This window comes from Panthera leo, chromosome E1, assembly GCF_018350215.1.
Source record: "Panthera leo isolate Ple1 chromosome E1, P.leo_Ple1_pat1.1, whole genome shotgun sequence".
Lineage (NCBI taxonomy): Eukaryota > Metazoa > Chordata > Mammalia > Carnivora > Felidae > Panthera > Panthera leo.
The window spans coordinates 4,572,420-4,600,328 of NC_056692.1; the positions used below are offsets into that span (position 1 = coordinate 4,572,420).

Here is a 27,909-nt window from a genome sequence, read left to right on the forward strand (position 1 = left end):
TCCCACTAGTACTTATTGTCTGACATGTTACATGCCTTCTTATTTGTTGGTTGCCTTTTTATCCTCGTAGAATGTAAGTTCCCAGAGGGCAGGAACTCTCTTTGCTCACTGTTGTACCTACACAGGAAAGAACAGTGCCTGGCACAGAGTAGATGCTCAGTAACTACTTGTGCAGTAGATCAGTGAATGGATCCTGTCTGTAGAGGCAGCCCTGGGGAGTATTTTCCTTAGTAGTTTGTAACAATCTAGAGAGTCTTAATAAAACCAAGTCCCGCAAAAGATACTTGTGGGGGTGGGGTGCAGGTGAGTGCTGATGGAGGTATAAAAAATTGAATGCTCTGCAAAGCCATATATCATATTAAAAAAATAGCTAGGTGAGAACTGTATTTGAGAGTAAATAATTTTGCAAATGAAAAATAATGACAGTATGGTTTAATTTATAAGTTTACTAGAGTTTTTATTTACTCAACATTAAAAGAAAAATAAACATCATAGCCAAGTGGCCCAGAATAGCACATTTTGTGCATTTCTTCAGCCCCTTGGCAGGATCAGGCAGCTATGTTCACTCCGCACTGATTTTCGTGTGGACCTCCCGGCTCTTTGCCCGCAGCTTGTTGACCTGGGACTCGGCAATGTCAGCGCGTTCCTCGGCCTCCTCCAGCTCGTGCTGGAGCTTGCGGAATTTGGAGAGGTTGACATTGGATTGTTCCTCCTGAGAAGAAAGAGAAACTTGTGAGAATGAGACTTTGTGGTTCTCATTGCACTTGTCACCAAACCAGATTATCTGCTCAACCCAGATATTTCCTTCTTATGGTCTGTTTGCCACGTCTGACTTAAAATCTGGACAGAACTTGTAACTTCAATTACATTTTTCTTTTCACTCTAAAGAATGAAAGAAATACGTTTGGAGTGGAAGGGACAACCTTGGTATGGCAAACCCAGGTGTATGTGAAATCTGTTTGTGATGCATGAGTTGGGTAGAAGGGAGGAGGAGAGCCACGTACCCTGATGGTGTAGTAAGTAAATGCAAGGTCAAATTTTAACTTTGGGACAACCTCACTTAACAAATTTGGCCATTTATTTTGACTCTGGTATACAGAGAAAGGGAAAAAGTGGGTCTGGGAAGAAGCATGCATCTATTGGTTTTACTTATTACCATTTGAGCCTCTTCCTTCCTTCCTCCCCCTCCTAACTTCCTGCCCGCTTCCTACCTACTGCACTGTGTCTAGAAGAATGGGGAACAACCAGGAAAAGTGAAGCTGGAGGGTCTTCCCGCTTGCCTTTATTTGTCACGGTGCAGTGGAGAGGTGGGCCCTGATGATAGTGGTAGTGCATGAACAAGTCGGTTGGGGTACAAGATTTATGTTTGGCTCTTGAGAACACTGAGTTTTGTGCATTTCTAGAGGAAGAGGAGTATTTATCATGGAACAGAGTTGTGATGGTATATTTTTTGCAGCTATCAAGTAAGGTGGGTTATTTGGAACTTTCTTCCCCCTCCCCCAACCCTTACAAATTGCTTAATGATAAAAACCTCTTCTTTTGAAGTCTTATTCATTTTCTACCTCAGAATAAGTTTTCTTCTTCCCTCAAGGGCTTAAGGATACTCACAGCCTCCTCAGCTTGTCTCTTGTACGATTTCACCTTTGCCTGTAGTTTATCTACCAGGTCCTGCAGCCTGAGAACATTCTTGCGGTCTTCTTCGGTCTGGGAGTTTGAAAAAACAATCTGCACTCAGCACAATGAAATGAGCCTACTACAGGTGGTAAAGGAAATCACTTTGGTATGATGGCAGGTGGGCCTGGGGTAAACTTGGTCCATGTTGAGGCTTCCATACTGTTAACAGTAGCCATTCTTGTTAAGTGTCCACTCTGTGCAGGCACTGTATTAGGGAATTAGACACATGTTCTTTAATCTTTACCTCCCTACTCTGGAGAGTAGATGCTGTTACTCTGTTTTATAGGTAATGAAACTAAAGTTTAGAGTGTTGAGTAACCTACCCAAGTTAAAAAATTAAGTGAGGCCAAATTAGGGTGAATACCCAGTTTATCTGGCTTTAAAACCTGTGTTCTTTTCTCTTGTATGCCATTTTCTAAAGGCCTCCATGATTTTCCCGGCTTAAGAAAGGGTCTGTGATAAGCAGTTGTAGCATTTACCCCTTAATTTATATATCAGGTTAATGTGTATCTATTTGTGAATACCACTTTAATAGTTGCCAGTTGTCAGTTTTCCTTTGAGCAGGAAGTCTGGATATTCTAGAAAGTTATTCCCCTTACCTGGTAGGTAAGTTCCTTTACTCTTCTCTCGTGTTTCCGCAAACCTTTAACAGCCTCTGCATTACGTTTCTGCTCATTTTCAACCTCTCCTTCAAGTTCACGTACCTACAACCAAGAAAGATATGAATACAGCCAATCTTGAAGGATATTAATTAGCTCAGGACCTGCTGAAGATACTGGGTGGATGTCCTCAGGGCGATGACAAAGATGGGTATCACTATGTAGGGAGAAAGGGTAGACGGAGTGCCCTTTCCCCTTCGCATATTTAGAGAGAGTGAGAGACCCACCCTGGCCTCCAGTTTCTGGATCTGCTTCTTCCCGCCCTTCAGGGCCAGCTGCTCAGCCTCGTCCAGACGGTGCTGAAGGTCCTTCACCGTCTGCTCCAGGTTCTTCTTCATCCGCTCCAGGTGGGCGCTGGTGTCCTGCTCCTTCTTCAGCTCCTCGGCCATCATGGCCGCCTGTTAGCAGTGAAACAAAACCGGTTGAGAGCTGGGCTGGCGCATCGGGATTCAAGTTCGAGCACCACCGTGTTGCCCTCTGCTCACATCCGTGATGGCCTTCTTGGCCTTCTCTTCTGCGTTGCGGGCTTCCTGGACAATGTCTTCCATCTCTCCCTGGATCTGGGAGATGTCTGTCTCCAGCTTCTTCTTGGTGTTGATCAGGCTGGTGTTCTGTTAAAAATAGTCAATGGAAGTTTACAAGACTTGCTGTCTGCCATCATGGGATTTTACATATGTTTTCCTTGTTGGCTTGTGCAGGGGACCTGATGGCAACAGTTTACTAAACTTTAAATATTTGTTCAGTGGAAAGTATTAATCATTTGAAAGGTTGGAACACTCCCCTCCCCCACTACTGTCCCAGTAGCTTTCTAATTTATGCATAAGGACTTTTGAGATTTAAGAATTCCTATAATTATCTTTCAATTATATTTCAAACAGACATTAGTAGTATTCTATCCTTAAAAGGTTGGAAATACTAGAAAATAATAGATTCTTTTTGTGAGTGCCTGGCATTGGGAGCTTTTCAGTTAGGATCTCTGTTAACTTTCATGGTTTGCTCCCTGGGGGAATACTCAATTAGTTTTATGAAAACATTTTATTAAAATTTTAACCCAGTGGTTCTTGGAGGGAATCAGTACTGCCTCAACAGGCATATGGGAACATTTGGGGGTAGATAATTTTGCTTGAGCACCACCGTGTTGCCCTCTGCTCACATCAGTGATGGCCTTCTTGGCCTGCTTGTCAATTTTGACAATTTTGCTTGTCAAAATCACTACAAGGTGCTACTGCATTTGATGTCCAGGCAAGTCAGCAATGTCTTGCAAGACACAAGGCCAGTAAACACAATAATGTTAAGTGCAGAAGTACTCCTGATGAGAAACACTACATAGAACATTTTTGGATTTGGGAGTTAGCAGATATCTTTATTCAAGTTTATTTTGCATCACGGTTTTCAAAATAGTCTAAAGAGTCAATTTTGCTTTTATAAAAACTCTCTCCCTTTTTTGGTAGAAAACCTAAAAAAAGACAGGAACACACACCAAAAAGTCACCTACAGTCCCTTCATTCCAAGATAACTTGCAGTTAACATTTTAGAGCACATCCTACATCGCTTTTTTTTTTTTAATATATATATACACATATTTACAGTAATGGAGTGTTTCCATACTTTAATTCTTATCCATCACCTAACAATACACCAGCATCTGTTTGCTCTGCAGGCCTTACCTGGGTGTGGAGGAGCTGGACGCGCTCACTGGCGTCCAGGAGCTCCTGTTCTGCGATTTTCCTGCTCCTCTCCGTCTGCTCCAGGGTCGCCCGCAGCTCCTCGACCTCAGCCTGCAGCAGGTTGGCCCTGCGCTCCACCATGGCCAGCTGCTCCTTCAGGTCCTCCTGGCCCCGGAGCGCGTCGTCCAGGTGCAGCTGGATGTCCTGTTAAGTAGAACAAAACAAAAAAAACACAACAAAACAAAAACAAAAACAAAACCTTAGACACTCTGAAGAGGACATGAACATTCCAGGAGATGAATTGGAAGAACTTACTGGTGCCAGGAGCAGGAGATGACAGTTCTGTCATTTGAGCGTGCAAATGGTGATGTCACCGGCTTAGGTGAGAGAGAATTATCAGGAGACAGATTCTCATTCTATTTATGCCATTGACTGGTTATTTTTTCATGTGCGAGTAACTAATGTCTATCATTTACAGAGCATTTTCCATATGTTCTACCCAGTACTTGACATCTGTTATCTCATTTGATTCTCAGAGGAACTCTATGAGATATGAGTATTTTCATTCTTATATTGTAGAAGAAGCAGCAGACGTTCTGAGAGGTTAAATAATTTGCCTAAAGTCAGGCAGCCAGTAAGTAACAAAAAGCTTCAACCTCAGGCTTATTGGTACCAAAGTCTTGCATTTTCTCTCATATCAAAGCTTATCTCTGGGCTTCTGTTTGTTCTTTTACATAATGTTCCTGTAAAAATATATTCTCTGTATATGTACATATAATATTTAATTTATATTTGGTTTTACCAGCATACTGTGAGCTACATAAATTGTTAAAAGAAAAAACTGGATTGTTTAGCACAAAGATGTTTTGCCGAATGGAAGACAGATAACTTCCCTGACTTAGCTGTTAATGTGGACCCATTTACCTTCAGGATGGCCTGGGTGTTCCTGTAGTTCCTCAGGGCCTCTGCAGCCTGGCGGTTGGCGTGGTTCAGCTGGATTTCCATTTCATTGAGGTCTCCCTCCATCTTCTTCTTGACTCTCAGAGCATCGTTCCTGCTCCTGATCTCAGCATCCAAGGTGCTCTGCATCGACTCCACAACTCTGATGTGGTTTCTCTTTAGTTGATCGATCTCCTCATCCTTTTCAGTGATTTTCCTGTCGACTTCAGACTTGACTTGGTTCAACTCCAACTGAATGCGTAGGATCTTTCCCTCTTCGTGTTCAAGAGATGCCTTAACAAAACAGTGATCAATTAATAATGGAAAGTAACTTGAATATTTGGAGTATATTTCCTTGTGAGCCAAACTCTTATTAATGTCAGTTGTCTGAGTTTACAAAGTATAATACAGCAGTTCCAGGAGCCTGCTAAGTACATCATTTTTTTTTTGTTTATTCAGCCATAGATTATATAGGGTAGCTCTGTAATAAAGGTGCTTTGTAAAGTGTAAAGTGGTATATAAATAATATTCATAGGAGTAATAACAAAACCTATATGATTAAACTCATGGAATAAACATAAACTCTCCATGTGTTATCTTATTCAGAGAGAGAGAGAGAGAGAGCATGTGGGGGAGAGGGGCTGAGGGAAAGAGAGAGAATCTTAAGCAGGCTCCATGCTCAGCATGGAGCTTGACATAGGATTCGATCACATGACTCTGGGATCATGACCTGAGCCGAAATCCAGACTCTGATGCTCAGCTGACAGAGCCACCCAGGCGCCTCTCAGTCATAAACATTAAACATTAAAATGTTTATGTGTGCTATATGAATTCTTGTTGTAGAAATTCTCAGTTTTAAAACATATGTTTTTCTGATTGCAAAGTACATGTTCACTGCAGAAAATGGGGCAATATATAAAACAAAGAAAAACCTCCTATTGTGCCCCCCACCCAGACATAACCATCTTATTGTGGTACATTTTTTCTAGTCTTTTTTCCTACTTCTATATATTTCTGCATGATGACATTATAGTGTATATTCAGATGTGTGTTGCTTTAAAAATTGTCTACCATAAATATTTCCCCATGTTAATTATGTTTAGGGTTGCATAGAATTACATCATATGGATGTTCCTTGGTTGCTTCATCTTTGTTCTTGGATTGCACATTTTTGTGTTTTTAAGATAATTTTCTTGAGATAGAGTCTCAGATATAGAATTGATGGGTCATAGTATTACATTAAAAAAAAATTTTTTTAACGTTTATTCATTTTTGAGAGACAGAGAGAGACAGAGCATGAACGGGGAATGGGCAGAGAGAGAGGGAGACACAGAATCTGAAGCAGGCTCCAGGCTCTGAACTGTCAGCACAGAGCCTGACACGGGGCTTGAACTCACAAACCGCAAGGTCATGACCTAAGCCAAAGTCGGACGCTCAACCAGCTGAGCCACCTAGGCGCCCCCATAGTATTACATTTTTAAGCTTTTGCTAACTATCGCCAAATTGTCCTTCATAAAGATTGTGTGCATAATAATGGATCCACTGCCTGCTTTGGGTGTATTCACCCATGTCTTTGATTCCCCCCCCCCCCCAAACATCATAATATGTACCTCTGCTTCCTCTAAGGCAGCCTGAATATCGCATTTCTCTTGTTCCACTTGCTTCTTTATCTTCTCCAGTTCATGGATTTGCTTCCCTCCCTCAGCAATCTGCTCCGTGAGGTCAGAAATCTCCTCTGTGGGTGAATAGACCAGGGAGAGGTGGTCAGACTGGTGTGGCATGGAAGGGTCTTACCACGGCTGTCGGAAGTACAGAAGTTCAAGAGCACTCACGCTGCAAGTTCTTGTTCTCTCGCCTCAGGGTTTCCAGGTGATCCAGGGATTCCTCGTAGGCATTCTTGACCTTGAACAGCTCAGTGCCGAGAGAGCGGGACTCCTTCTGGGAGGCCTCAAGTTCAGCTTGAGTCTCCTCATACTTCTGTTTCCACTCTGCCAGGACCTGAAAAGCAGCAAATTGTCAGCCTCTGCAAGGAGACAGGGAGGCCAAGTAAAACTCTGATGAAGTTTCAGCAGGCTGGGCCACCTTGTCGAAGTTCCTCTGCTTCTTGTCCAGGGCCGCGCAGGCCGCGTTTGTTCTCTCCACGTCGAGCATGAGGTCTTCCACTTCGTTCTGGAGCCGCTGCTTCGTCTTCTCCAGGGAGGCACATTTGGCGTTCACCGCTTCTACGTGCTCCTCGGCATCCTGCAGACGTTGGGCCAGCTTCTTCCTGAAAAGTTAGCCAAGCAATTAAGGAGAGTGGTCAAGAACAGGAGCAGGCGATCACCTCCTTGGTCCCCTTCTCAGTCCTGCTTCTGTAATGGTGCGTTACGTATGGTCATCCGAACTGTGGCAGCCAGAACTGCTTTCTAGATTGTTGCTGTATGAAAAGGTCCAAAATGGTGAACAACAGAATTCAGTTCTTAGAGGCTGCTGTTAGCACTCTATTATATGGGTCTTACTGTGTAAGTGATTCAGGACTTTAAGGACTTCTGATTGAGTATGGTTGCAGAAAATGATTATCCAGGACAATTTTGTTGATTGATTTATATATCTCATCTCTTTCCAAAAAGGATTTCAGGCTAACTAGGTGTTTTACCGGGCAGAAATGTACTGAGCGTATTCATTTGCTTTCTCAGCCTTTCCGTTTCATTTTATGTACTTTATCCCCAGAGAAAGATAGCTAGTTTCTTCTAATACATATTTGGAATTCTCACCAGAGAAAGAAATTGGTGGATAAATCAGAATAATTCATGCTGTTTAAGCAAAGGCAGGTTTAATTTTTCCTTCTGAATTGCCTACATTCTTGCTTCATTCCCCATAGTGTTGCCAGCTCTACATACTTAAGGTACAGAAAAGCCTTTAGCCCTGAAGTCCAAGAAGATCTATTTGAAGGTCCCCTTTGGTCTGTACACAGACTAAAGCTTTATTTTATTTAGACTAACTGTGGACATTATGTACAATTTGGTGGCCTCCAGCTATGTCTTCTTATTACAATACTTAAGAAGGTGGGCTCTGGAATCAGAATATCTGGTTCTAATCCTAGCTGTACCATTTATTGTGTGCTCTTGGGTTAGTTGGTTCACCTCTTGTAGCCTCAGTTTCCTTGTCTGTAAAATAGGGATAAAACATGATGTTGCCATGGATACTAAATGAGCTGACATATGTATAGTACTTGACACATAGTGTGCAGTCAGTAAATTTCACATCTGCTGTTACCCTCATGTTATCATCATCAACATCATCATAGTGTTGCTGGGAGTTGTTGAGTTGTGCAGCTAGGAAACCACGTCGTTTTCTTCCCCCAGCGTTCACAGCACATACTTGGCCTCCTCCAGCTCCTCTGTGCGCTGGATGGCGTCCGTCTCGTATTTGGTCCTCCACTGGGCCACCTCGCTGTTGGCCTTGGACAGCGCCCTCTGCAGCTCGGCCTTGCCCTCCTGCTCCTCCTCGTACTGTTCCCGCAGCAGGTCACAGTCGTGGCGGGAGGACTGCAGGGCGTGGGCCAGCGCGTTCTTGGCCTGTGGAAGTACCATTTCAGTGACTTAAAATCGTTTATTCAGTGCTACATAGTTCACATACCCAGAGGAGAACCTAACTTGACGTGTTTAGATTTGCTTAGCCAAGAAGACCTTTGGTAAAACTCACTTTTGTTTCTTCCTCCAGCTGATGTTTCAGCTCCTCAATCTGTTGTGTAGATGCTTGTTTGTTCCTTGAAAGCTGAGAGACCAAAGCCTCTTTCTCATCTAATTGTCGGGAATATTCACCTAAGAACAAGAGAAGTAGATGAATTTGTTAATGGCATAAAAATAAGCTCAAGCTTTCTTATGTATCTGTATATATTTATATATGTGTATCAAGTATATACTTTATCTGCTTCTAACTATGAGTATAGCACTGGTTAGAACTGGAGTTAAGCAGCAGAAATGCCACAGGAGTGTAACAAACTACTCTGCTCATTCTTCCTTTGTATTCTTTCTGACCTGCTCAGCAGATTCCAACAGTTCGTTTATTCCCCTCTAAAATGGGAGAGAGTAATGCTGTTTATTCAGAACCCCTGGAATCACTTAAAAAAATTTTTTTTAATGTTTATTTATTTTGAGAGAGAGAGAGTGCTAGCAGGGGAGGGCCAGAGAGAGAGAGAGGGAGAGAAAGAATCCCAAGAAAGCTCTACACTGCCAGCGTAGAGCCTGACACGGCGCTGGAACTCATGAACCAGGAGATCATGACCTGAGTCGAAATCAAGTGTCGGACGCTTAACTGACTGAGCCACCCAGGCACCCCACCTCTGGGATCACTTTTATTTAGTACGTAGTTTCAGGGCTCAGGAAAAGTCCCCCACCTGCTTCTGTCTGCAGACGCGCTCTCTGAGCCGTCAGGTCATTGATTAGCCGCTGCTGCTCCTCTTCCTTGGTCTTAAGTTCACTCACCTGGTCTTCTAGAGTGCGGCACATCTTTTCCAGGTTCCCCTATAGGACATGTGTCAGTGAAAGGTGAGACATTGAATGCAGTAAAAAAAAAAAAAAAAAGATTCTTCAAACAAAGGTTTTTTTAATGTTTATTATTTTGAGAGAGAGAGAGAGACAGAGTGTGGACAGGGGAAGGCCATAGATAGAGGGAGACACAGACTCCAAAGCAGGATCCAGGCTCTGAGCTGTCAGCACAGGGCCTGACGTAGGTCTTGAACTCATGAACTGTGAGATCTTGACCTGAGCCAAAGTCAAATACTTAACCGACTGAGCCACCCAGGTGCTCCTAAAACTTGATTCTTAAAATATTTTTAGAGTGAATAAATTCAAGTCAAGTGTGAGTAGGAAGTTATGGCACCAACTTTATGGGACAGGCTAGGATTCAAATATGATGAGTGTGGAAATGTCCTTGAAGTGGTCATCGTTGGAGCCTGTTCATTTATCCCACTGATACTGATGCTTGCTTAACGTGGATTTTGCAATAGTCTTAAGGGGTCATAACTAAGTACTGACAAAAATGAAGTAGAAGGGAATATATTAGAATATTAGGAAATACTAGTGTTGTAAGCTGCCAGCAAACAATGTTTAATGACAGAACAATGAGTGTTGTTACAGGTTATTAATTACCATCATTTGTAGATGGTATTTGGTACCTTGGCCTTGGAGACGGTCTCCATGTTACTGGCCAGGTCGTCGATCTCCATCTTCAACTCGCTCTTCTCCTTCTCCAGCTTCTGCTTGACCCTCTGTAGGTTGTCTATCTGCTCCCCCAGCTCGGCCACGCTGTCCGCGTGCTTCTTCCTCAGGGTGGCCGCCGTGGCTTCGTGCTGCAGGGTGGCCTCCTCCAGGTCCCTGCGCATCTTCTGGAACTCGGCCTCCCGCTTCTTGTTCATCTCGATCTGGGCGGAAGTGGCCCCGCCGGCTTCTTCTAGCCGCTCGCTGATCTCCTCCAGTTCCCGGGAGAGGTCTGAGCGCTGCTTCTCTGCTTTGGCCCGGGAGGCCCTCTCTGCCTCGATTTCCTCCTCCAGCTCCTCGATGCGGGCCTGGGGTGACACACACACATTAACATAAACTCATCTCAATCTCAGGGGTTTTGGGGGTACAGAAACAAATGGAGGCTAGATGATTCACCTGCAGCTCTTTGATTTTCTTTTGTAGTTGAATTTCTACTGCCTGCTCATCTTCAATTTTACTTAGCAAATTACTGATTTCAAATTCTTTCCTTCAGACAAAAGAATGAGACATATTAGTACTCCTAGGAATTGAAAGATGATACCACACAGGATGTTTTTCTGGAGTTCCTACTTTTTGAGTCTCTCATCAAGTTGCTGTTTCTCATTTTCTACATCCATTGTGGATTCTTGGGCTAATTTTAGGTCTCCCTCCAGTTTCCTCTTTGCTCTTTCTAGATCCATGCGGAGTTTCTTTTCTTGCTCTAATGACCCTTCAAGCTAATGAGAAAGGAAAGTATGTTAAACATTGAAAGTGTATTTAAAAATATCCTTCACATGGATATCAGAACCACACTTACGTCATCTACTTGCTGCTCGAGCTTGGTTTTAGCTTTGCTCAGCGTGTTGACCTTGTCTTCTTCTGCCTGTAGGTCATCCAGGGTCTGCTGGTGGGCCTCCTGGAGGGCCTTCCTCTCCTTGGTCAGCTTAGCGATGGTTTCGTCCAGGCCTGCCATCTCTTCCGTGAGGTTTTTCACCTTGAAAAATTAAAGAAGAAATGGTATCTGCTCTAAAGCAGGTTTACTAGGCTGGCAGAACCTCGATATGGTAGAACAGAGTGTGATTCATACCTTGTTCTCTGTGGCATGCTTCTCCTTTTCAACTTTGGCCAGGGTCAGCTCAAGGTCATCGATGTCTTTCTTGAGCTCTGAACACTCGTCCTCCAGTTTCCTCTTCTTGGCCGTCAGCTCGGCGTTGATCTCCTCCTCATCCTCAGCTCTCTCAGTCACCTCCTTGATCTTGGCCTCCAGCTGGATTTTGTTCTTAATGAGTTGCTCACACCTTTCCTCTGCATCAGCCAAGGCATCAGCTTCCTGTAGAGGGATTCATTAAGATATTTAGAGAACTTGTTACTGATTTTGAACTTGTTCTTTGCACAAAGTAGTAGTGTTTGTTGAATTCTGGTGACTCTTTCAGTATGAATGTAAATTAAACTTAATTGAACATTATTACATGGCTTAGAGAGATGCAGCTAATTAAAAGTGAGACTATAGATTCAGAAGCAAATTAACCTGAAAAATGATTGTATTGAAGCATTGACTACACAGTAGTGTCTAGAAGAGTGATAGGCCAATGGAAGCCTGAGCTCTTGTCTCAGTATTGCCTCCGTATGGATGAACTCAGGCAAATTGCTTTAGTTCTATTGTTCTCACTTTTCTCATAGGGAGTTGAGGGAGTGGGAATAAATGACCACTAGGAACACTTTAGCTATAATATTCAAAGATTGTGACTTAGATTGGTTAAATTTGGTTTTGATTATTCTCTGCTCACCTCAAACAGCTAGTTGCTGGACTGGATTTAGAAAGGAAAAGAAAAAGAACTTAAACAGTTTTATGCCTATGAATACCTTTCCATGCACCATTTGTCACACACTCCCAACCTTCCTGATAGTCCCTAACAGTGCTGTAATTGTCCACAATTTTCATTTCCATTGTACGGAACACCTATTAGTCTCAATGTGAATTTTAGAATATACAAGAACATGCAATTTTGAGGCACTATATAGCTCCACACATTTTTTTATGAGTGACTAAGGGTCTCAAAAATCAGCTCAGCCTTATTAGATTACTCTAGCCCGGGGAATTTCTTTAACTTCTCACTCAGTGCTGGTTTTGTTCATATCTTACGTTTTTTAGTTTAAACACCTAAGTGGATGATAATGGGGACTTCCCAGTGTTCCTTTGCTGTTATTTTTAATAGTGATGCACTCGATAAATATTTATTCACTGATGATAATAACTGTGAAGAGAGGTTAAGATGGAGAGGCTTTTGATCTTGTGCTTTTGGGAAAAGGTAACCTTCATGTAAGCGAAGTTATCAGAAAGAAAAGCTGAAAATAGCTTGACGATTTTAGGTTTCTTCATGACATTGGTGGGCTTTAGGTCCAAGGAAATGGGAAGTTACATTTGGTCAGAGCCCAGAACTGTCCCCCACCCTGATTACAACTCTTTCCTGAGATAATAAACAGAAGTCTAAAGACTCGGGGTCTCTATCGAAGGAAGAATCGCAGAGGGTACTTGGCTCTACTTTAGACTACGGTTACTCAGTTCAGGTAACTGCAAACAGGTTTATTGAACTAAATCTCAGTAGGGATGGAGAGAAATAAGAGTAATGATTTTTCTTTCATTTCAATACAATATCCTACACTGCGTTCGGAAAATAGGATGATCCTTGTGAGGCTGGGATGAAGCCTGCAGGGCAAGTGGGTAAAATATTGACTGAGTTTTCGCTTTAAACTGCTTCCTTTGTGGCTGTTAAAATTGTGATGTTATTGAATACGTGCTTTAGTCTTCCCTTTTCCATTTGTAATTTGGAAGTCATTGTGCTGTGTCTTCCTCACAGGACTATTGAAAGGTAAGCGAAATGCTAAAAAAAGTAACTTGAGATTTTCTGTTTCAAGATGAGGTTATTTGTGGGGCGCCTGGGTGGCTCAGTAGGTTAAGCGTCTGACTTCAGCTCAGGTCATGATCTCATGGCTCGTGGGCTCTGTGCTGACAGCTCAGATTCTGGGGCCTGCTTCAGATTCTCTGTCTCCCTTTCTCTGTCCCTCGCCTTCTCACACTCCGTCTCTGTCTCTCTCTCTCTCAAAAATAAATAAAAACATTAAAAAAAAAAAAAAAGATGAAGCTATTTGTAAATCCAAAATATCTATGCCTTCCAGAAACGCTTCCATAACGTGGTGTATCCCAAATACACAGTACTCACGGATTGAACCTGAAGCTGCAGGTCATTTTTCTCTTTCAAGAGAGTGACCATCTTTTCCTCCAGTTCCTTCCTCTTCACCTCTGACTTGGCGAGTTCGTCTTTGGTTTTCTGAAACTCCTCCTTCATGGTGGCCATCTCCTTCTCGGTCTCCGCGCTCTTGAGAAGGGGCTTGATCTTGAAGAAGAGTTTCATCCAGGGCCAGTGCTTGACGTTCATGAAGGCGCGGACATTGTACTGGATGCAGAAGAGGGCTTCTCTGAAATGATGTGAAAATATCAGTGTAGATTGATCCGTCAGAGGCAGCGTCACTGTTGTTATTTTGTATTTTCCACACAAATACCCCTTGTAATGATCCCGTATGTAGAGATGATTTATACGCAGGCTTTGTATACACACACACACTCCTGCTGGTTCCCCGTCTAACCACTTTGCTAATGTATACTGCTCATACCAAATAATCCTGTGTTCTTTTTAAAAGCAATTTTTTAATGTTTATTTTTGAGAGCATGAGAGACAGAGTGTGAGCAGGGGAGGAGCAGAGAGAGAGGGAGACACAGAATCCGAAGCAGGCTGCAGGCTCTGAGCTGTCTGCACAGAGCCCGACGTGGGGCTCGAACTCACAAACTGTGAGATCATGACTTGAGGGAAGTTGGACGCTTAACCAACTGAGCCACCCAGGCACCCCTAATTCTGTGTTTTTAAGACCTGACCACGCTAGCAAAGGAGCTGACCTTAAAGTGGGAATACTTTGCAGGTATGAGCAACACATACCAATTTAAGATCATTTGGATATACAGTCTTAGTGATTTGGGAGTGGGCGTGGCAGTTGTAAGCTGAGTGTGCCGCTTGGCTGCTGGCACACAGATGTGAGCTGTAAGATGGCATAGGGTGCTTTCTGTGTTTCCCCGCTGTGTGAACTTCTGATGTAGCCTGTCTTTCTTGAAGCCTTTCCTCTTATTTTGATTACCACTGAATTATCCACTCATCAACTTTTGTTAGCTTCTTCAGACAATGTACTGATGTTTCTCAAATTCTTTTAAATGCCTCTCATTCTTAGTTGTTTAAATTGTTAATTTCTGCAGGGGATTTAGTATGCATTGAGCACTCAAATTTGTTTTATTTAAATAAAATTTTAAATAGTAATAAAAGACACCCCTTCTGCAGACTGTAGCAATAGACAAAACAAGGTTTGACTACCTTGTAGCAATGTGTAGGCCTCTTTATTATTAAAATGTAAATTCTGTTTCTGTACAGGTGCAAATTACAAGAACCATGACTCTGAGAAGGCAAATACCATGCAGAAGCCATAATGTAGACACATGGGAAAGGCTTGGGAACACTTACAGTGCAAATCCAAATAAGCACAGATGAGCAAAATGAACGCAAATTGTGTGTGTGGCGGGGGTGGTAGGGAGCACAGTAGTGCTGGGTAGAGCAAGCTGGACGAGGTTTATTGGAGAAAGAAGTGCATGTTCTGAATTGGTAAGTAGGGAAATTAGGATGAGGGGAAAAGGCTGGGGCAAACATGAAAACAGACAAGTGAATTGTCTAGCCTGGCTGGAAAAGGCTGTGTGGCTGGGGATGACGGATGCAGTGGGGAATAGAGACAGCCTTGATGGCCACGCAGGGAAACTTGGATTTGACGTGAAATGGGAGCCACAGACTGAGATACGGCCTGATGAAAATGGTGCTTATTGCCGAGTATTCTGGCAGGTCTATGTGAGGTGGATGGAAAAGGAGAAATTGGAAGGAGTCCCAAATGTGAGGGGTTAAGCAAAGGCTGATGTGTTGTAGGAGTGAGTTCTGAACTGTGTGAGAAGCACGTATCAGCCACAAAATGAAAGTTAATGAAGAAAGAACACTGAGTAATAGTCCCCAAGGGATCTTACAGTTCTGATAATCTGCACAACTTTTACCTCCTTTGCAACATCTTCTGATATTCTACCCTCATTAGGAATCCCCTGCAGACAGCTTGAGTTCTTGTTATAATCTGGGCCAACTTTTCGTCTCTCATTTCTTCCAGAAGACCCAGAAGGCCAGCTTTGAAGAATACCTGGAGGAAAAGTGAATCCCATGTCATCCCTATAGTACAGAAGATGCAGAAATGGTGAAGGGAATGGGTCAGGTATGCATAGATAACAGCTATACCTTGGTATGCCCAAATTTATATTGGGTGTGATCAATATCAATAGAGGCGAGAAGTTTCTCAGAAGCCTTCTTGCTGTCGATGAACTGTCCTTCTGGAATAGCACTTGCGTTTAAAACTTTGTATCTGTTCAGTGAAACAAAGAAAAGAATTATTAGGGAGGTGTGATTATATGTGGAAACTGAGACACCAAAAAGAAGCATTAACAAAAATCAGATAAAAAGTAAAAGTAGAAAATCCACATGTCGTTTTAAGTTCCAACAGTAAAACAATGTGATTTTTCTTTTGCCTAATGCATGCCTCCTTCCTGTTTGTAAGAAATACCACCCCTTTGAACTGTTCTCCTGCCCTGCTACCACGGGACTATATTATTTGACTTCTTAATTTTACAGTATTCACTGAGTAGGGTACATGAGACACAGGATACATGAGACACAGAGGACAACAGTTAAGGTGACAGAATGGTCTGCAGCATGCAGTGAAATACAAACAAAGAGAGACAGGCCTTTGTTTAAAATCCCCATATAAGATTCTGCTGGGGAATCCCTTCCTGCAGATGCGGATGCCTTCCAGCACTCCGTTACACCTCAGCTGGTGCAGGACAAGTTCATGCTCCATGGCCCCTACAAATAGAAGAGTACTTAGTTTTGGGTAGTCCATTTTCAAACTTGTGCCTGTTTGATTATTTCATGCTCTTATATCTTACCAGGAGTTTTGGTTTCATTGGGAATGATACACCGTACAAAATGAGGGTGTGTGCTCCTCAGATTGGTCATCAGTTTATTTAAATTTTCCTAGAAAACCAGACAGAAGGAAGTTCTTGATGAGGAAGTTTTATTTCAGAGTGCTTTTTTTGGTAATTATTTGGACTAAACCTAGACACTCTCTTAACTGTTAGGTATTAGCCTATGAGGCTTCGATTGCTCTGTATTTTAAACGTCTCAAGAGCTCTAGCCTGCCAAATAACCACCAGGTCAAAGTGCTGGGAAGAATGCAGCCCTGTAAAGGTATTCATTTATAACATCTAGGGTCTGCCTTATAAACAAGCTGCAAATCCAGTAGCCTTGATGCATAGGAATTGTTCTCAACTGGGAATCAGAAGACAAAAGACTGTGGTCTCGTTCTGCCAGCTAATGAGCTGCTTGACTTCTGTAAAATCCCTTTCGACTCTCTGGGCATTAATCTGAAGAGTTGAGATTACCTCTAAGGCCTCTTCCGTCTGTCTCAGTGCTGGTAATTTTCACAGTAGTAGTTTACAGTGGTAACCTAGGTTAGCCATTCCTTCCTCAAGTTTATTATTCCCTGGGACCTGTGACTTCTTGTTTTGTATTGTTTTGTCGTTTTTTTGAAGAGTCTAAAATCCTGAGACTATATAACCTTGTTTAGGTGGATTTCGGGTGCATAGGAAGAATGATCCACAGTCTGAAGCATCTGGAAGGACTTATTCCAGAAGTTGAATAACTGTTTATGACCGATGATGATGTTTTACTCAACTATAGGAAACTCATATGTAAATATTTCTTAGGTATACTCTGAGAAGGCAAAGTGGCTTTTTTTTTTTTCTTTCATGTCTCATTTAACTATTCAGAAATAAAATAATTACTGTGAGCTTCTAATCTTGAAGATACATACAAGGATGAGTTGATGAAGCAAGAGCCTCCATGAGATAATGCAATTTGATAGAAAAAGGACAGGCTGGTTTTACTGTTTCAGTCATGGATTATATCCTCATTTTAGTTTTAAAAGGAATGAGACTTAGCCATACAGATTCTGACAAAGCAGCCATTAATCCAGACATTTCACACACGTCCCTTTGGAGGCGACAGTTTTTAAGCTACCTAACAAAATCACATTATTTGTAGTAAAATTGTTGTTATTTTAATCTCAAGATATATTTTCTAAGCTTAATCATCCATATATCACTAGGCTTGGCTTTAGATGATTTCCAGCCATTACAAAAAATTCAATCCACCTCAGAGGATGAAGATGTGTTTTGGTGGAGGGATGTCCTAAAGAGTGTATCTCTGGTTCCTTCTCAAACAGGAACTCGGGAGCATCTCAAAGGGCAACATTAGTAGAATAAAGATACGGCTTCCCTAGGGACAGCCTTGAAGTTCAGCTATGCTTCTTTAGAAATCAGCCTGATTATGTAATAAGTAAGCTTCTAAGGATGTTTTGGCATTCCTCAATACATCAGATGATCATAATGAGGGATAATGGGTAAAGCATCTGACCCTGTAAGAGTGGTTTTGCTTTGGTTCTACCATGATAAGAGAATATTAGAACATTCTATTCTGTTCTAATTTATTTCAAACCCTGTAATTATGATAATTCATAGAAACTTAATAGGATTTTGAGGAGCACCTGGGTGGCTCAGTCAGTTAAGGTCCGACTTCAGCTCAGGTCATGATTTCACAGTTGGTGAGTTCAAGCCCCACATTGAGCTCTGTGCTGACAGCTCAGAGTCTGGCGCCTGCTTTGGATTTGGATTCTGTGTCTCCCTCTCTCTCTGCCCCTCCTCCACTTGCTCTCCCTCTCTCTCTCTCTTTCTTTCTCTCTTTCTCTCAAAAAAAAAAAAAAAAAAACCATTAAAAAAAAGAAAATAGGATTTTGGGATGGACTTTGTACTTTACCCTGAAGAGGGCTGACACAGTCTGGAAAGAGGAGCCCTTCTTCTTAGCACCTTTCTTTGTACCACTGTCTGAGGTAGAAAGAAAAACCCATCAATTAAAGTAGAATCCTAGAGGCTGGAATGTTGTATGGACATTCTGGGGGAATAGGTTTAATATAGATGGAAGGCACAGAAAGTACCTGCTTCAGCACTAGCATATGTGGAAAAGAGACTGGCCAGAGTCTTCATTGCGGACTTTTGGTACAGCCCAACCACGGTGTCGTTCAGGGGGTCCTTGTTCTTGTCCAGCCAGCCGGCAATGTTGTAGTCCACGGTGCCGGCGTAGTGGATCAGCGAGAAGTGTGCCTCGGCCCTGCCCTTGACCACCTTGGGCTTTTGGAAGTTGGCGGACTTGCCCAGGTGCTGGTCATACAGCTTGTTCTTGAAGGAGGTGTCCGTGGCCTTGGGGAACATGCACTCCTCCTCCAGGATGGAGAAGATGCCCAGTGGCTGGATTCAGAAAGGTGGATATTAGTGTCAACCTGCCTTCTCTCAAAAGATACAGACATGGTGACTTTATTTGATTAAATTATTAGAACTGCCAATTAAAAAATATGTAAAATACAATAGGGTCATAGCTCACAAAGAAGTCCTTTTGTTATCACTAGAATGATGTTTCCACCATTCCTTGCCATATTCAATCCAAAGCAACATTTTCAGTTAAAAGAATAGCTGAATTCAGACTCCAAATGTCAGCAGAGCATGTCTGGGCAGTTTGTTAAAATCTTCTGTATCATCACACTTTTTGCCTATTGAGTGAATTAACCTGCTGTCATTGTTTTATTTTGCTACGAAAAGGACTTACTGACTTAGAGTGATGTTTCCTTTAGGTGCAGTAATTGAATAGTAAAAATAACCCAAACCTTATTTAAGACATTTTCTGTATTTAATCTCCTTAAAGATAGATTATGGAAAAGCATAAGTAATTGGACTTCTTGACTTGTGAACAGATTACCTTTCATACAGGCCTTAGCTGGGTTACATGTGTACTAATTTTTATCTAGAAAAAAGACTTATTTTTGCTGCTGACACCTGGGATCGTAGCAGGGATAGATTGAGGACTAATGAGGTACTTCTGGTAGCAGAGCACATCACCTCAGTTGAGTTCTCAGAGCTGCTTAAAAACCGGGTTGCGTTGCTGTTAGAACCAAACCGTTCAGGACACAACAAAACTAAACACTGATCCTTCTCATGTAAAAGTTGAAAAGAGGGAGTTCGTTCTAAAGAGGAATTCTGATATCCATCTGTTTAGATCACAGTGATACTTTCTAGAATTGCTTCAGACACTTGGGAGGGTTGTCCTTCCAGTCAGCCTTTCTTAACAAGTCAAGCGAACCTTCTCGATGAGCTCAATGCAGGCAGCCAGGTCCATCCCAAAGTCGATGAACGTCCACTCGATGCCCTCCTTCTTGTACTCCTCCTGCTCCAGCACGAACATGTGGTGGTTGAAGAACTGTTGCAGCTTCTCGTTGGTGAAGTTGATGCACAGCTGCTCCAGGCTGTTGAACTAGGGCGTTGCAAACACCAAAGAGCTCAAGTGAGTTTGGGAAACCCAGGGGGAATTCGGCAGAGCAGACACGAAGCGGAGGGGCCTTAACAGGGCCGCTTACTCCAACAACTCACATCAAAGATCTCAAAGCCGGCGATGTCCAGGACCCCGATGAAGTACTGTCTGGGCTGCTTGGTGTCCAGCTGCTGGTTGATGCGGGTGACCATCCACAGGAACATCTTCTCGTAGACGGCCTTGGCCAGGGCGCCCACTGCGTTGTATACCTTCGTGGACAGAGTAACGATTGTTGCCGTTACTAAAGACGTGTTGAGAAGGCTGGGGATGTGTGTGATTCATTGAGGCCGTTCACTTACCTGCTGCACAGTCTGGCCTTTGGTGACGTACTCGTTGCCGACCTTGACCCTGGGGTAGCAGAGGGCTTTGAGCAGGTCAGCAGAGTTCAGACTCTGGAGGTAGGCTGCCTTGTCAGCAACTGCAGAGACACAATTCAAGAAATGTTGTTTAATAGCAGATATCCTCTTTAAGCTAATTTTCTATTTTCATCTAATTAATTTTCTTTACTCTTTATAAAAAAAAAAAAGCTTTAAGTAATTATGTAGAGGGTCAGATGAGGCTTTCTGTACCTGAGAGCATGTACTCGCTAATAAATAGTCGGCTATACTGGACTTTGGTGATTTATTGCAAGTAGCTTTTGAGAAATTCATCAACAGTGAACATATGTCCAGTGTTTATTGTGACACTTTATGTAAGGCAAAAGCCGTTGTCTCTGCCCTTAAGGCAGACACATCAGGTGTAGTTGGAAGGAGAAGATAAATCCATCTTAATATTTACCGTTAGAGAGGGATAAAAGTGTGACTTCAGTTTTGCTCCTCCCAACTTAAATCCGCTCGTTCAGTTTCACTCTCTGAATATGAGGGTATTAAATTTCACCATGTGACCCCTACAGGGTCTCTTTCTAAAATTGTGTCAGTAACTATAATGTAAATGCCATATGTCAGGTGCAGAGTAACTGCTGAAAAGTTTAGGAGGAGGGAGAAAATATGTCAAGCTGAAGTGGTCAGGAAAGGCTTCAGGGGACAAATAACGTCAGCTTCCTTGGTAGGTCCTGTATGTTCCACACGTGGAATATATGATTTTTTTCTTTCTCAGTTTTTTTATTTTAATCTTACTGCCTAGACTGTGTATGGGTTTATATGCAGACAGCACACACATGCATACAGATGTCTAGGGACATCCTTCAGCCCCAGCCCCATGTTTGGGCAGATCCCGTATAGCCAGCCACCAGTTTACCCAGCTAGTGCTGAAATAGGCTGATAAGCCACCATTGCCAAGGCAGAGCAGAAGCACTGCGCCGTCTCATTCTCTCATGATCTGGCCCCAGGTTGTGCTCTCAGATATCTCTTGATAAGTGCCTATAAGGGTTCATTTTCACTTGTTTGGGCTGCTTAGAAATGATGGCGATACAGAGACATGAGGAAGGAATGGGGGCGAGGAAAGCATGCCGTGTGTGTAAATACATATGTGCCCGTCAGAAGTCCAGTTGTGATGAAGTTGTGAGTTTAGAATAGCCCCCCTCCCCCCCCACCATATTCTTTAATTCAGGCCCAGAAGGAGATTCATCTGGTACCTTCCGTGCCATCTGGCTCGGCCTGCTCCTCACGCTGCTTTTGCTTGAACTTCATGTTCCCATAATGCATCACGGCCCCTGTGAGCTTGTAGATGGAAACTTTCTCTTCAGGAGTAAAGCCCAGGATGTCAATGGCACTCTGGCAGGAGAAAGGACAGAGGTGAGGGCAGAAGAAACTAACTTATTTTGGAGAATTTATACTGTGTCCTAAGGTAACCACACCTATAGTGGGCTGTTCACACACATAATGCATTTTTTTACAGTGTGTGTGTGTGTGTGTGTGTGTGTGTGTGTGTGTGTGTGTGTATGTATGAATGAATGAGTATGAGTGTGAGTGTGTGAGTGACTTACATCTGTGGCCATCAGCTCCTCTTGGTCATCAATGCTGGGGACTGTGATCTCCCCTTGACTGACGAAGGCATAGTCATAAGGGTTGGTGGTGATCAGGAGCATTTCTGGGTACACAGAAGTCAGGGTATACATTTTACACTAGAAGTTGTTAATAAAAATACTAATGTTCATCTGTGAATTTAAGTTATTTCTTACCAATCAGATCTGGCTTCTTATTGGAAGTGATCTGATAAAAAATATGGTAGCTTCTTTCTGCCTTAAGCTGGAAAGTAACTCTAGACTTTTCTAGAAGATCTGGAAATAGAAGTAGATATTTAGAAAAAAAATCAATGCTGCTGAAATATTAAATGAACCTTGGTGTCTTTACTAAAATTGGGAACATTGTATTTGGCTCCATTGAGATTTCTACCTGATGGTCAATCCTTTTGGTGTTACATATAAGAATTCCAAATACATATGGCAACTGCCCAAGTTTCTCACCATTTAAGAGCAGACACTGAAGCATGTCTGCTCTAGTAAAAGTAAACTTTTAATATGGGAGACCCATGACTTCTGTATTATAATTGATCTGTAATATTCCCCTCCTTTCTCAGGGAGACTTTGTGGTGAGTGGCTCCTTAGAAACACCTACCAAAGCTCAGATCAAGAGCAAATCACAGAGAAGCGTTGTAAACCTATAGGTAACTCATAGGAACCTGTAAGTAGTCCTAGTGTTTGTCCTAGAAAAAATGTCAGAGTTGCTCTGTGGCAGGAATTTCAGAATGTGCTCCGGAACCATCAGTCTGCATCGAGGTAGATGGGGCATGCGGTGGATTATGTCTAAGTCTGGCCATTAGCTCATGGGCAACACTGGCAGCAGGCTCAGTGCACACCAGGTGTTGCTGAATATGCCTGCGAAGGAAGTCACCTGTCCCTCTGTTTTGATTTTCAGTGGTCCTATTACTCACATGTTTCAATATCTGCAGAAGCCAGCTTCCCTGTAGTACCAAAATGAATTCTAATGAATTTACCCTTGAAAAGAGAAAGATTACTTAGTATTAAAAAGTTGAAGGGCACAGAATGATGCAATCGAAATGATAATTCACACATGCTTTCTCGGGCACCTAAGGGCTGAGAAGAGCCTTCTGTGACCAAGAGACTCACAAAGCGAGAGGAGTTGTCGTTCCTCACGGTCTTGGCGTTGCCAAAGGCCTCCAGTAGGGGGTTGGCGCTGATGATTTGATCTTCCAGAGTCCCCTGCAAAGGCAAGCACGGTCCTCACCTCCAGGGCTCCAGACTTCCTGAGAGCCCTGACATCTTGAGTCTGACCCCAGACCCACCTGCATTTTGCCAGCTTCCTCCTTCTTCTTCTCCCCTGTGACCGCAATTGTTGCAAAGTACTGGATGACACGCTTGGTGTTCACGGTCTTCCCCGCCCCGGATTCGCCGCTGCCAACACAGTGACCAGAGATGAGAACAGAACTACTACAACTCACGTTGTCTATATCTAAGACAATCACCACAAACCAGAGGAGGAAAAAGTCACGTACGTGATCAGGATGGACTGGTTCTCACGATCTGTGAAAGAGAAATCAAGACCATCAGTTAAAAAATGAAAACAAGAACAAGAACATTCAATATAAAGATTATTGAATCCATTTAGATCAAACACAGCTTATTCTTTTTAACATGTTGAAGATGTCACCTATGAATGTAGTTTTCTAGTTAGCCCTCAAATAGCTCTTGGCTCTTGGAGTAAAATTTGTGAAAATTTGTGAAAATAAGAGGCAAGCTATCATCTGTTTCCTTTTGTATTTTATTTTATTTATTTATTTTTTAATGTTTATTTTTGAGAGAGAGAGCACATGTACACGTGTGCATGAGCTGGGGAGGGGCAGAGAGAGACGGAGACACAAAATCCTAAGCCGGATTCATGATGTCAGTGCAGAGCCCAGTGCAGGGCTCAAACTCACAAACCGTGAGATGGTGACCTGAGCCGAAATCAAGAGTCGGACACTTAATCCACTGAGCCACCCAGTTTCCCTTTTTTTTGTATTTTATTAATTTAAAAACCTTTGTGATTAGAAATTTCAGATACCAAGTAGAGACAATAATACAAAGAGCCCCCTGGGTTCCCATCATACAGCTTCGACAATTATTGTCACTTAGCCAATTTTATATCCTCTGTACTCCCATTCCATCCTCCCTGGATTGTTTTAAAGAAAATCCCAGGCATCATGTAATTTTATTGATAAATATTTTAGTACGGATTATAGAATTTTGAAGTCATAATGGATCTTAGAAATTACTTAGGCCAACTCTTTTATTTAACAGATAAAACAGCTGAGACCCAGAGAGGAATAAATGACTTTTCTAATAACAATTACATAGCTTGTTAAGCTCAAAGATATTCAGGTCTTCTGTCTTGCAGTGTATATATTTTTCTACTACCTAGCCTCCTCCCAACTCTTGATAGGACTCATTTGACTGCTGGTAACACTATCGGGAAGGGATCTGGAATTATAAATGTGTTCATTTAGTCTTATGTTCCCTTTAATTTTATGTACATTTCAAAATAATAAAAACAGAAATTGTCACTAGTTATATGCTGATATGTTGGATCTATACCAATTTTCTGATTTGTTAAATATCGAATTTTGTACTCATGGATTATAGATTTGAGTGAATTCTCAAAAAACCTATTAGGGAAACAGATACAAATCTGCCTGTTATTTAGATGTGGATGTAGACTTTAGGGATCTTCAGAGTTCTACTCAGAGATGTAGATACGGATTTTAGAACATACTCAAATTGATTTTTTTCCCAATAGCAGAAAAATTATAAAAGATCATATCACATCTCATGGGAGCACAGAGAAGAAAACAAAGTTCGAGGCTGTCTTGGCAATGCTAAAATAACATTAACCAGGTCAAATGCCATGGTTTTGCATGGTTTTATATGCGAATCACGTTTGGGAGCCATGAGTAATCTTGGATTTGGAGCAGCTCCAAAGTTTGGGGAGTGGAGACCTTGGTGGGGGTGGGGGTGTACATAGCAGGGTCAGTGCAGCTGCTGAGTATTAAAACCTCCAAAATGAGCCAGCCTTTGGATCATTTCTGGAAGGTAGTTAACTTCTGTTGACAACCAAAGAACAGTTTCCTGGCATGAAATCCTTGTAGAATTGCTGGCCAATTTGTCATGGAAGATTCCTATTTTATTCCTTTCTCCTCTCTTGTCTCCTTTAATAGACAGCTTAACAACAAGTGCAGCAAAAACAAACAAACAAATAAAAACCAAAAGAGAATAAAACCCTCTCAGTTTCCAAAATCCTTTGGAACAACAGGAAACTCAGGAATTTCGAATATTTCCAAAGGCAATACATTTGGTGTGTGAAGATAAAAGGTTTTAATGCTGTACTTGGGCCTATACTGTGTATCAAAGCTGTTTGTTTATGCTTTGATAAGACAGAAATAACACACTTTGATATGATTTCAAGAATATTGTCAGAGGAAGAGGTATTTTTATTTTCTTCCATTCTAATAGGAAATGCTTCAAAATCATCAGGAAGAAAGTGGTAGCTCTTTCTTTACACGTGTCCTACCCCCAAGGCTGGCAATATTAGCTGTGTCATTTAAAGATAAAGACAAGAATTTGCAAAGCTTTCCAGCTATAGCTGGTAACTACTTTTCTTGATTGCTGTGGATGTGTTTATTTTATTTATTTATTTATTTATTTATTTATTTATTTTAACATTTATTTTTGAGAGAGAAAGAGACAGAATACGAGCAGGGGAGGGGCAGAGAGAGAGGGGGAGACACAGAACCGGAAGCAGGCTCCAGACTCTGAGCTGTCAGCACAGAGCCTGACATGGGGCTTGAACTCACAAACTGTGAGATCATGACCTGAGCCGAAATCAAGAGTCGGACACTTAACCAACTGAGCCACCCAGGCACCCCTGGATGTGCTTATTTTAAAATAATCAACTTGAACTTTTTTTTCAGGAATTAAAAAATATAGTGGACGACATCTTTGCAGAGGTCTGCTAATTGTTTTGGCTAGGCTTCCACTAATAGCTGAGTTAGTATGGGCAGGTCAGTGAATGAACTCAGCTAGCTTCTCTACTCTATGAAATGGGGGTGGCTGCTGGGAAGAGCGTATGACATTATACTCTGGAAGTTCCTTGAAAACAGTGAGGCCCGTGTGGCTGCAATGTGTGATAATCAAGTTCCAGTCAGAGTCTGTTTGCTCATTAAAGATTCCGTTTCCACATTTCTGCAAATGGCTGCATCACTCACCCGTCAGCATGAACTGATAGGCGTTGTCGGAGATGGAGAAGATGTGGGGCGGGGCCTCCTGGCGCTTCTTGCCTCGGTAGGCGGCCACCACCTCGGGGTTGTACACCGGCAGCCACTTGTAGGGGTTGACGGTGACGCAGAAGAGGCCCGAGTAGGTCTGAGAAAACCAGAAAATGCAGCATGTGGATCTTGTCTTTACTCAGAAAGGGGGACAGAATAAGGAGATACCAAAGGGCACTCACGTAGATCATCCAGGCTGCGTAACGCTCTTTGAGGTTGTACAGCACTCCAGGCTCGTGCAGGTGCGTCATCATGGCCATGTCCTCAATCTTGTCATATTTTGGAGGGTTCATAGGGAAGACCTGGTCCTCCCTGACAGTTAGAGTCTGGCAAGGAAAGTGAGAGATGACTTGGTATCGACAGCTTGATGTAGGATTGGTTTGTCTGTTTGGTTTGCTTGCAAAACTATAATTACAGATACTTTTCATTATATTATTCAGTATTCTTTAAATAAAGGCATGAAATTATATTTGTTTCAGAGTTTGACACAGTAAATCTGTCTCCTCTGATGAGCTAGGGTACCACCTTTTTTTAAAGATTTTTTTTCTTCCCACAATCCCCCGTCCCACGTTTATTTATCAGTTCGTATCTTTTTTTTTTTGTTTTTTTTAAAATTTTTTTTAACGTTTATTTATTTTTGAGACAGAGAGAGACAGAGCATGAATGGGGGAGGGTCGGAGAGAGGGAGACACAGAATCTGAAACAGGCTCCAGGCTCTGAGCTGTTAGCACAGAGCCCGACGTGGGGCTTGAACTCACGGACCGCGAGATCATGACCTGAGCCGAAGTCGGCTGCTTAACCGACTGAGCCACCCAGGCGCCCCAGTTCGTATCTTTTTTAAAAAACTTTTTTTAACGTTTATTTAGTTTTGAGAGAGAGAGAGAGAGAGAGAGAGAGAGAGAGGGAGGGTGGGGGGAGGGGCAGAGAGAGAGAGAGAGAGGGAGACACAGAATCTGAAGCAGGCTTCAGGCTCTGAGCTGTCAGCACATAGCCGGATGTGGGGGACAAACTCACGAACCATGAGATCATGACCTGGGCCAAAGTCAGATGCCTAACCAACTGAGCCACCCAGGTGCTCCATCAATTTGTATCTTTTTACTCTTATTTTAAGAGGTTAAATTTTTAATTTTTCCTGGCCATTCATTACAAGAAACTTCAATCTGGGGGTGGGCGGAGTAATGGGGTTATTAATACATTATTTAGCTAAGTAAATAATAGTTTTCTGACAGGAGAAGCTAGCTTCTATTCCCCCCACCCAAGATCAAGTTTGGGGATTTAGATTGGGAAGTAGGGTTTGAGGGGATGCGGTGGCGGCTGATTCTAGTGTGTTGAAGTCCTGTGGGTGGATGGGAAGTGGAGGAAAGGAGATAGCTGCTGGGACCTTCCTCTGCAGTCCAAATCGGGTGTCGGGAACGTACTGGAAGGATGTTTGTGTTGGCCATAGGCTTAGAGATTCTAAGCCATTAGAGCTTCACTTTGAGGTGAGGAGACCCAGAAATACAACAGGGACTGTTCTCTCCCCGTGTTTATACTCACTGCTCCACCTTCAGTCTTGACTGTTACTTTCCCTCCTTCTTTGCTCTGGATGGTGCTCTTCACATAGGACTCCTTGGGCTCCGCGACAAAGACTGATGTTTTAGCATCGAAGGGCTTGTTCTGGGCCTCAATCCGCTCCTTTTCCGATTTTCGGAGGTAGGGAGCTGCTTCGCCAAAAACCGCCATCTCAGCATCTGAACTCGCGCTCATGGCTGCGGTTTACTTAGCAGAGGATTCTGCCTTGGGGAAGACGTGGGGGAGAGGGAGAAATAGAAACCAGAAGTTACACCTGGGAGCTAGGATTTGGAGTGAAGGAAGGAAGTGTTGAGCCCCCATCGCTGGGGCTGTCGATGCT

General features: G+C 42.6%; 1 protein-coding gene and 1 long non-coding RNA gene across 2 annotated transcripts in view; one reads left to right on the forward strand and one right to left on the reverse strand.

The window, feature by feature from the left end:
* The window catches only part of LOC122206603, a 78,016-nt gene that overhangs the window by 8,239 nt on the left and 41,868 nt on the right, over window positions 1-27,909 (forward strand). The window contains exon 2 of the long non-coding RNA XR_006196521.1: window positions 15,403-15,504. This is a non-coding gene — a long non-coding RNA (uncharacterized LOC122206603). The remainder of the gene's footprint in view (window positions 1-15,402; window positions 15,505-27,909) is intronic.
* Window positions 545-27,764, reverse strand: MYH8 (myosin heavy chain 8). The gene is made up of 38 exons (XM_042915941.1): window positions 27,555-27,764; window positions 26,201-26,344; window positions 25,959-26,115; window positions 23,214-23,241; window positions 23,004-23,112; window positions 22,828-22,920; window positions 22,632-22,695; window positions 21,880-21,978; window positions 21,685-21,788; window positions 21,334-21,472; window positions 20,060-20,178; window positions 19,820-19,969; window positions 19,533-19,703; window positions 18,337-18,646; window positions 18,159-18,226; window positions 16,232-16,319; window positions 16,031-16,148; window positions 15,528-15,651; window positions 15,296-15,432; window positions 13,380-13,635; window positions 11,246-11,488; window positions 10,976-11,152; window positions 10,750-10,895; window positions 10,576-10,666; window positions 10,098-10,487; window positions 9,318-9,444; window positions 8,624-8,742; window positions 8,300-8,496; window positions 7,022-7,205; window positions 6,772-6,937; window positions 6,550-6,674; window positions 4,925-5,233; window positions 4,001-4,204; window positions 2,819-2,944; window positions 2,561-2,731; window positions 2,274-2,378; window positions 1,609-1,704; window positions 545-712 (listed from the first exon to the last, which is right to left on the reverse strand). Exons 1-38 carry the CDS (start codon window positions 27,762-27,764, stop codon window positions 563-565), a joined length of 5,814 nt encoding a protein of 1,937 aa, XP_042771875.1. The 3' UTR covers window positions 545-562.